This window comes from Lactuca sativa, chromosome 5, assembly GCF_002870075.4.
Source record: "Lactuca sativa cultivar Salinas chromosome 5, Lsat_Salinas_v11, whole genome shotgun sequence".
Lineage (NCBI taxonomy): Eukaryota > Viridiplantae > Streptophyta > Magnoliopsida > Asterales > Asteraceae > Lactuca > Lactuca sativa.
Genome location: NC_056627.2, coordinates 129,804,260 through 129,814,747, shown reverse-complemented (window position 1 = coordinate 129,814,747; position 10,488 = coordinate 129,804,260). Strand labels below are relative to the sequence as shown.

The 10,488-nt window shown below is 36.3% G+C and overlaps 1 protein-coding gene across 1 annotated transcript; it reads left to right on the top strand.

The window, feature by feature from the left end:
• The first annotated feature begins 8,663 nt into the window (after window positions 1-8,663).
• LOC111880385 (uncharacterized mitochondrial protein AtMg00810-like) lies at window positions 8,664-10,081 on the top strand. The gene is made up of 2 exons (XM_023876804.1): window positions 8,664-8,824; window positions 9,583-10,081. The coding sequence occupies exons 1-2, from the start codon at window positions 8,664-8,666 to the stop codon at window positions 10,079-10,081; spliced, it is 660 nt and encodes a 219-aa protein (XP_023732572.1).
• The last annotated feature ends 407 nt before the right edge of the window (window positions 10,082-10,488 follow it).

Genomic DNA, 10,488 nt, shown 5'->3' with positions numbered 1-10,488 from the left:
ATTGCGTGACTTCCAATCCGACCTGGTACACAACATATGCAACTCTATTTCTTTGCATGTTATATATATGAAATTCTTCTTATCTGTTAGCCATATGTTGTCTCCTTTGCGTGACTTCCAATCCGACCTGGTACACAGCATATGCAACCTTCTACTTCTCAACCCCTCTGAAACAATAAGTAACAGCAATCTGAATCTGTTCTCTCTCTGAATGATTGTCTGCTCACCCGGTGTAAGGAGTACTCTGGAAATTCTTGATGGCTGGGGCATATCAGGAAGCGGGAAACATGTTCCAGTACAATTAAAATTGAACTCTCACAGATTGTCTATAGATCTCGCTACTCAATTTTGGTGCACAACAATATCTCTGGTCGTCGTCAGCTGAATGGTCCTTAAGATATAGTATCTAGGAACTTAGTATCAGATATAATATCTAGGAACTTGAGTTCACCTTGTCTTGTAACAAATAGTATGTCCTAAATTTGTCACAATTTTTCGTATTTAAGTGGACAACAATACCGGCGATCGACCAGATAAAGATGTGAAGATGAAAGGTACCGATAAGTGGATTAAGATTGTCTAACAACTTTGATCCCAGTGTCACAAGATTTTGTGAGTAGTGTTGAAATAAATTTTGTCTTTTCAAAATTTAAATCTCCTGTAATTTTATTTTTACTTTTATTTTTATTTTATTTTATTTTTATAATTGTCAAAAATTTATTTTTTAAAATCCTTTAACTTTTAAATTTTCAAAAATTAGTTTATTTTATTTTTTAGTTTATTTTTAATTTTATTTTTTATTTAAAAATCCTCAAATGTTTTATTCTTAAAAATTTTATCGAGATAAAAGACTGTGTTTTTAAATGGGTGGGTAACTGGTAAATTTGAAAGGAGTATAAAAGAAAAGGGGCTTACTTCCGTAAACCCTTCCTCTCCCACTCCCTCTTTACAGTCGCAATACCATACTCTCTCTCCTCGAATTTTTTCCTGCGAAATCTCGTGAAATCGATTAGTAAACCCTGAAGGTATGATGAATCCGACCAAGGATCTGTTCTCTATTCGTGATTCCGACCAAAAACGAAGGAGTAATCGGAGTTTAAAGTTTGTCGGCGTTTACTGTTCATCGAGGAGTTTACGGTTTCGAAACATTCAAGAACCTTAAACCCAAAATCGTCTTACGACCGTAAACCTGGGTTTTGGTCTTACGACCGTAAACTCGGGTTTTGGTGTTCTGACCGTAAACCCAAGTTTTGGTCTTACGACCGTAAACTCAGTTTACGGTCAGTTGACCAACTTTGACCGTAAACCCTTGATTGACAATCTTTCACCGTAAACTCCATTGTTTGACTATTTTGACCGTAAACTCAAATATTTTGTGGTCAAACTATTTTTTTACAAAAAAGGAGACCAAAATAAATTGTCTAATTAAGAAAACTTAATGTTTTACATTATTATATTCTGTGTTTTCTTACTTGGCTTGTTTAGTGCAGAATAATGTCAAATCTTAAGTTCGCGGATATGCACAACTTGGCGATCGTGTTGGATGATCCTCCAGCTGCTCATCCAGAATTCAAGTCAATGATCTACAGACTGAGAGAGTGATGCTTATCTTGTGCCATCATAGTAAATCCCATCATCTATCAGAATATCATCCGGGAGTTTTGGCAGACAGCTAGCATGGCCAAAGTCAAAGGAGAAATTACAATCGAAGTTGTAGTCAAGGGTTGCAAGATCAAGATTACAGAGCAGTACATCAGAGATACCCTGCTGGTCAACGATGAATCCAAATTTTGTAATGAGATTGGAATTGATGATGTACAAGGGGTTCTTCAGAGGATGGGATACAAGGGTGTCTACCCTCCCACAACAAAGAAGCTCCTGCCTCCATACTGGCGATTCCTGGCACAAGTGTTCGTCAGCTGCATCTCTGGCAGGAGATCAGGAGCCGATGAGATCTCCCTCAGAAACACCGGGGCAATTGTCTCCTTGGCTGCTGGCATAGAGTTTAATTTCTCAAAGTACATTCTTGATGAATTCTTGGTGAACATTAATGCCATTACTCGGGGGACCAAAGATGCATTTCTTCTTTATCCAAGGTTCATCCAAGTATTCGTCGACGATCAATTTCCATAAATGGTGAAGGATGGTGACAAGTTGGATATTAAATCCTTGGGCCCTCACACAGTTGGTCTCATCAAGCAGAATAGAAGGGCAAGGTCGTTTTTGAAGGCAAACATCCTCTGGTCAAATTTGGAAAATTTGTTGAAATTGACGAGTCTTCTGAGTCGCATGGAACATCCGACAATGTGTCATCTGAGCCAGTTTCATCTGAGAGGGTTGCTTCTAATAATGTGATCATTATCTCAGATCATGAAGAAGAAGAAGATCCAGCTGCTAACACACAAGTGGCTAAGGAACATGAATTAACTTCCGCACGAGTAGAAGAAGATTTTCACAAGGGGTCAGGGTCAGAAACTGAGACAAGGGAAGAAGAAGATGTTCTTGAAGCCTCACCTCCTCCAACCAACACCACGGCGGATATAGCAACTCCTATGGGGGTAACGTCAGGGATTCCTCCCCTTAATGTTATCTTACCTACCTCTGAGCCGGTGGAATGTGATCGCACCACCACACAAGTCACACCTCATGCAAGCAAAAGACGCAGACTTGATCCAAGACTAGTGACTCAAAGTGTTTCTGCTCCACCAACAACAACCCCAGTTATAGTCTCAACTAAACCATTCACTGAACGTCCTAGTACCTTCTACAAGACTGGTGACTCATCTTTTCCAGCAGACTTCTCCCCTCCTAGGCCAGAGCACGATGCTACCTCTGTTAGACTAGCCTCGCTCTTGGCTAGAGAACAACTTTCAACACCTCCCCCACATGGCAAAGGAATTTTTATAGGGGCCGGTAACACAAGAGAAGAGAGTCCATCACTCTCTGGACTTCAGAAGCAGGTCGATGCTCTGAGTCAGAAGAATGTCGAGTTGGATCAGAGAAATATTGAGCTTGACATTAAGGTTGCGGGTCTTCAAGCTGAAAACACACAGCTCAGTATTCAAATGGCAGAACTTAATGAAGAAAATGCTGTGAAGACCAAACAAATTACAGATCTCCAGACTCATTTCGGCCTTCTGACCACCAATTACTATGACTTGACGAAAAAGCTGGAAGATACACTTGGCGACGAATTCAGGTCATCCGTTGAAGAGCCGGTAATTTATCTTCCCAATCAAGATGTTCCCATTGCTCCTACATCTACCTCTGCAAATATCAGAACCACCACCATTGTAAACCGCTTCGAAAAAGAACCAAAGCAAGCTCCACGTGGAAAGGCCTCAAAATGCAAGAAGTCGGACAAGAAACCTGAAAAAAGTCAGCTCCTATTCAAACGGAGCGCAGATCACAAGGCACCCTTGGATCAACAATAGGTTACTGTCACGGATTTGGGTGTACAACGCTTCAGAGACACTTATGGTGACAGATCTGGAATCATCGGGTGGGGATTCAATGACACGATGAATATGTTCATGGTGAGGAGAAAGAGAGGCGACAAAGAATTATACAAAGACGCTCATGAATTTAATTCTTTTACAAAAATTGATCTTATTGAGCTGTCTAAGGCTCCTTTCTCCAATCCTAAAAATAATCCCAGGGAAAATCAGTTCAAATCCTTCTTGGAAGATCAAGTGGCCAATGGGTTTCTGTCAATGAAGATTGCAGAGTCTGTTGTCAAGGTTCACTCCAAGGTATTTGATACCACGACAGAATAGCCAATTACATCAGTGGTGTGGCCTGCTACGGCTCAGGTTAAGCAAGTCCATGTTCTTCAAAATTACCCTGATGGTTCTCTTGCATCCATGCTTTATTGGGTGTATGAAGAAGACACAGATGCTGCGGTCATCAAGTTAAAGGAAGATTGCATCCATCTCTATGAAAAAAGGGACTTGATTCAATTTCACAAATGGGACATACATCATCTTGCTACTAAACAGATTGTGGTGGCTGAGACAATATTTGAGCCCGCTGCAAAAGAATATACGACGATGGTGGCTTAAATTATTGAGAAGAAGCTGTGGAATGGAGCAATGGGGAAATCTGACGTACTGGTGGTCAACAAGGACTGAGTCAAAGCTAGCACCAAACCAAGGGGGAGATTGAAGGATCCAATTTATGGTTTGGTCTAGGATTTAATGTATTTTGGTCAAGTATGAGTCTGTAATAGTGTTTAAGGGTTGTTTGTTGGGTTGTTGGACATTTTGGGTGTTTACGACAGTAAACTCTGTTTACGGTCGCAAACCCATTTTACGGTTCTGGTCTTGTATATATAGTGGAGGTGTTTGTCTTTTGATGGTTGTTGATGCCATAGAGTTCTATCGAGTTGTACCATACGATTTTCTGAATATAATCGTGTGCAAGCTTGATTTCTTTCATCTTATTTTTCTTCTTGTGATTGATTTTTGTTTAACTACTGGTGAAGATCCATATTTGGACCTTACACATGGCAAGTGATTGTATGCTTTGAAATAGAGAGGAGAAGAAAAGTTAGATCAAAGATGAAGCTTATTATGTCGAACAGCTGGAAGAGGTGCAAGTAAAAGCTAAGGGGTTATCTTTGGTGGCAAGAGGAGAAGATGATGATGATGGAATGTATCAAGTTTGGTCATCTAGATCTGATGATGACGAAATGTGTAACCCTACGCATGGAGCAATGTATGCTCAATTTGAGGAGGAAAATGAAGGGAACATGACTAGTTGTTGTTTTGTGACAACAAAAGGTGACAAGTCACCAATGACCACAAAGGTATGTTCTATACTTCAATCTTTCAATATTACTTTGAATGCTTACGATTCTGAATTAACTGCTTTTGATGATACTATTGCTTATTTTGATAATTTGGTTATCTCTGCTAGCAATGAGGCTAACAAATCTAGTACATAATTACAAGAGACATAGAAGGAGTTGGATTCAAAGAAAATTAGAATAGAATATCTAGAATTACAAATAATTAATCTCATGTGTGATAGGGACAATGTGAATAATGATGTTCGAATTTTGTTAGCACAATGAAACATTGATTGTAATTTGGCTAAAAGATTATATGCAAAGTTAACCGCTTTACATCACCCATCTGACATAAGCAAAGAAAAACATAGGAAGTTATTACCTTTCTTAGATTTTTAAAATGAAAAGGTTGATTGCATATCCTATGATTGTGAAAAGACTATAGCTGAATTCGATAGAGTTCCTGATAATAGGTTTGCTTATGGAATCGTGAAAATATATGAATATTTGGATGCGAATGAATTAGTTGACATTGTGAATGAAACTTTGACCAAAAATGAACAAATCAAGATTTTGAAAAGAACCGAGAATTCGAAATCTGACTCTCAATCTAATTTTGTTGATTTCGAAGATAATTCTGATAATATTAGCGAAATTAGTGATATTAAGCAAGAGGAAGTTATCGATTGTTCTCAGTTATTTGTCATATATCTCACATCTTTGACTAAAGGCAAAGAAAAGTGTAATGATTCGTTGGTTAAGGATAACACTGACCGACCCTCAACTTCGAAAGTTTGTAATTGTGATCATGTGAATTTCAAAGATAGTCAAACGGATAGTAGTGATTATGAGGAGGATAATGATGAAGTTCCAAAAGAAACAACCACAACAAATGAAGTTTCAAAAGAGACAGATATTCCAAGAATTGTTATTGATAAAATGTATAGAGAAACAAAAAAAATCGACGAAGTTATGAAAGAAAAAGGTGCTCATTATCTCGAAACAAATTTGGTTGTGTATCTAAATTTAAAATGCACAAATGATGTCATCTTCCCTAATCAAGTGTTTGTCACAACTAGGAATGTCAATAACATCAAACCTAAATTTAACAAGTTAGTTGAAGAAGATAACAAGTAAGCATGGAATGAAGGATTCTTTTCAAAGCAAAGCACTGTCGAAAATAATCTCACAAAGAATACATATAATTTTCAAAGACAAAAACCACAACATAAATGAGTTGAAATTTTTGAAATTTCAAAAAAAGTTTCTAAACATGATGATGGTGAACTTGTGTCACAAAATATCAATGTAAATTCACAAGAGTTTAAAGACCAAATTGAAAAGTTTTCGAAAGATAATGGAATTTCAAAGAGACTAGCACGAAAGAAAGTATTTTAGGAAACTATTGAGTCTCGAAAGAAACAAAATGATTTGCAAAAGAAAAAGTCTGAAAAAACAATGTCTAAATTTGTTAAGACTATGTCTTCAACATGTTTAGACAAGCATAAAAATCCATCTCTAACCAAAAAGGCATTGTCTCCTTCCAGTTCACGAACTGATTTTTCGACATCCAAAACACAAGAAACACAATCTTTGTCACAAAAGTATCAACATTCACATAATTCAGTGAAATTTCAAACTTATCAATCCAAAAGGAATTATTTTTCAAATAGTTCACACATGTTTTCTCAAAATAACTTTGCAAAACAATATCATTCTTCTCAACATTCAAAGAATTTTCAAAAATATGAAAAAGATCATTCAAAACCCAGTGGTAAATTCAAACCACGACAAAGATCATTCCCAACCCACCTGCGAAACAAGTTTACAAAGTTTCATATACAAAGGGTCAATTAGATATGAAAAACATAGATCATTGGCTTGAAGGCAAAGGGAAATGCTATCAATCAGGAAAATTCTCTCAACAAAAAATAAATGATGCTTATGAATTGTATTTGAATGAATCATCAAATCGTAGTTCATCATCCAAATATTCAATACCTTCAGTCAAAGCATGGCATCCTGTTTCGAAAGAAAAAGCAACAGAGAAACAAACTGAGAAGAAAAAAGTGAAAGTCCGTGAAAGTATTAAACTTTCGAAAAATTATATTTTTGCACCTATACTCAATGATGTGGACTTAATTGATAGTATCAAATCTAAAGTTTGTAATTGGGTATTAGTTACTTGTTTTCATAATATTCTTCAAACTAATCAGCAAGGACCCAAAAAGCCTTGGGTACCTAAATTCTTCCATTGATTACAGACTTTGTGTGATGAGCAATATGATGAACAATGGTATATTGATAGCGGTTTCTCTCGTCACATGACTGGAAGGAAGGAGAATTTACGTGATTATCGCAGCTTGGAGGTTGCAGGATTTGTGAAGTTTTGAAATAATCAGAAATGTGAAGTAAAAAGATATGGTTAAGTCACAAACGGGAAGTTCACTGTAAAACGGGTTGCATATGTCGAAGGTCATCAACATTACTTGATAAGTGTTTCGCAACTTGTTGTGGGCACTGGTAATCAGGTGGTGTTTAATGAAGAAGGAAGCATAATTTCAAATGTCAACACAAAAGAAGTTTTGCTTAAATCTAAAAGACATGGTGGCATGTTTACTCTCAACATCAAACCAATAGTGGGAATTCCTTCAGTGTGCTTATTATCGAAAGCTTCATCTGATGTTAGCTGGTTATGGCATCGAAGGCTTTCTCATTTGAACTTTCAAAATCTTAACAAATTGATGATAAATGATCTTGTTCGAGGTTTACCTGTCTTAAAATTTGACAAAGATACTTTATGTGTAGCTTGCGAACAAGGGAAACAACATTGCCAAGGTCATCATATTGTCATTGATTCAAAGATTGTTTAACCATTGGGACTTATTCATGTTGACCTCTATCGACCATTGACTGTTGAAACACTCAACAAGAAATGGTACACTTTGGTTTTTGTTGATGACTTTTCACGGTTTATTGGGGTTTATTTTCTCAGGTTAAAATCTGAAGTAGCTCAAATAATGATTGATTTCATCAAACATATTGAGACAAGTTTGAAGAAGAAAGTCTGAAAGATGAAAAGTGATAATGGATTGGAATTTAAGAACAACGTTCTGGATTCGTCCCTAATTGATAAGGGGATTTCACATAATTTCTCTTCACCATATACACCTCAGCAGAATGGTGTTGTCAAAAGGAGAAACCGTTCTCTTTGCGAAGCAACAAGAACGATGCTCACATATACGAATCTTCCTCAATATCTTTTGGTTGAAGCAGTTTCAACTTCATGCTTTATGCAAAATCGATCTTTCATTCATCGTCAATTCAACATTACCCCTTATGAAATAATAAATAAATGAAAACCTAATGTCAAATTCTTTCATGTTTTTGGTTGCAGGTGCTTTATTATGAATCTCAAGGATAACCTTTCCAAATTTCAGTCCAAAGCCGAGGAAGGAATTTTCTTGGGTTATTCTCAAAATTCGGTTTCATATCAGGTGTTGAGCAAAAGAACTCAAAAAATAGAAGAAACGTTTAATCTTACTTTTGATGATTTTTACATTAAACAAGTCGAAAAATGTTTTGAACAAAAATCAATCATTAATGAATACAATTAAGTATCTGAAAGTATTGATTCGATAGATTTTGATTATGATTTAATTTTTGGTGTTCCTGACAGGGCAATTGATGCAGAAGTGAATGTTGTTGATAATCGTGTTTCTGAAGCATCGAAACATATGGATGATTCTATTCTTACATCGGATGAAAATGATTTATTGTCATCAACTAATTCTTTTCTAAATAACAAAAGTCTTCCAGAAAGGACGAATGTTCAAGTTGAAGGGGAGCATACTTTCGAGATGGGGGATAAAAAATGAATGTTGATGATGAGGGGGAGCATCAAAATGTTAATCCAATTGTTGAGGGGGAGAAAGTTGGAAATAGAACAAATGTTTCAAATGAACAAACTGATAACTTTCATGATATTAATGATAATTTTTCGAATGCAAGTGAAAGATCTGAAACTAGAGAAATGTAAGAAGATGCTTCATTGGATTTCGATACTGCATATCCTCCGATGGCTAAATGGATTAAAAGTCATCCTAAAGAACAAGTTTTAGGTGATCCACATGAAGGACTACTTACAAGAGCTCAACTACATGCAAAGAATCAGGTACTAAATGTAAATCAAGAATTTTGCATGTTCAATGTTTTTATTTTGAAAATTAAACCAAAATCAGTCAAAGATGCTATGGAACATCCTGATTAGGTTGTTTGTATGCAATCTGAACTTGAAAGAAACAAGGTATGGAGATTAATTCCCAAATCGAATGATGTTTCAATTATGGGCTTAAAATGGATCTTTAATAGCAAAACTGATAAAGATGATAATATTGTACGAAACAAAGCTAGGCTTGTAGTTAAAGGTTATTCGCAACAAGAAGGTATAGACTATGAGCAACCTTCGCCCCTGTCGCAAGACTCGAGGCTGTTCAAATATTTTTAGCCTATGCAGCGCACAAGGATTTTGATGTCTACCAAATGGATGTAAAGTGTGCAAATCTGAATGGTGAACTCGAAGAGATTGTGTATGTTGAACAACCCCCAGGTTTTGTTCACGAAGACTATCATGATCATTATTATATCTTAGATAAAGCAGTTGGGAATCATCTAATGCTTGTTCAAATTTACGTGGATGATATAATTTTTGGCTCTACTGGCCCTAGCTTCTCTAATGAATTTAAAAACCTGATGAAAAGTAAATTTGAAATGAGTATGGTGGGAAAAATCAGCAACTTTCTGGGTTTAAATATTCGTCAACGCAGAGAAGGAATATTCATAAATCAAGAGAAGTATACACGCAATCTCCTTGACAAATTTGGAATAACTAATAACACAAAGCTTATAGTACTAATGGCGGTTGGAACAAAGCTATGTCCTTTGTTGGATAAACATGCTATCGATATCACTTTGTATCGAAGCATGATAGGTTCATTGCTTTACCTTACAGCAAGTCGACCTGATATCATGTTTTCTGTGTGCAATTGTGCCAGCTACCAATCAAACCCAAGAGAACCACATCTCACTGTAGTCAAGAATATTTTTCATTATCTCAAACGGACCATTTCATTAGCATTATGGTATCTTTCAAAAACAGGGTTCTTTATTCAAGCATTTTCAGATGTATGCTTGGGGGGTTGTAATCTTGATCGCAAAAGCACAAGTGGCGGATGTCAATTATTGGATGGGAAGCTTGTGAGTTGGCAATCGAAGAAACAAACCTGTGTTTAAATTTCAACGACAGAAGCATAATACGTGGTTGTTGCGGCTTGCATGTCTCAAATCATATGGATTCAAACTCAACTACGTGATTATGTAATTAATGTGAAGAAAATTCCATTGTATTGCGATTCACAAAGTGCCATACACATTTGCCACAATCCTGTGCAACATTCAAAGACAAAGCACATTTCTCTTTGTTATCATTTCATCAAATATCACGTTGAAAAGGAAATATCAAAGTCCATTTTGTAAAAACTACTGATCGGTTAGCTGATATTTTTACAAAACCTTTGGACAAAAAATATTTCGTGAGGAACATGCATGGATTAGGGATGTTGGATGCAAATTCCGTTCCTGGACAGATTTCGAAAGAATGAAAAAGGCAAAATGATCGAAAATCTCGAAGTGGCAGTTAC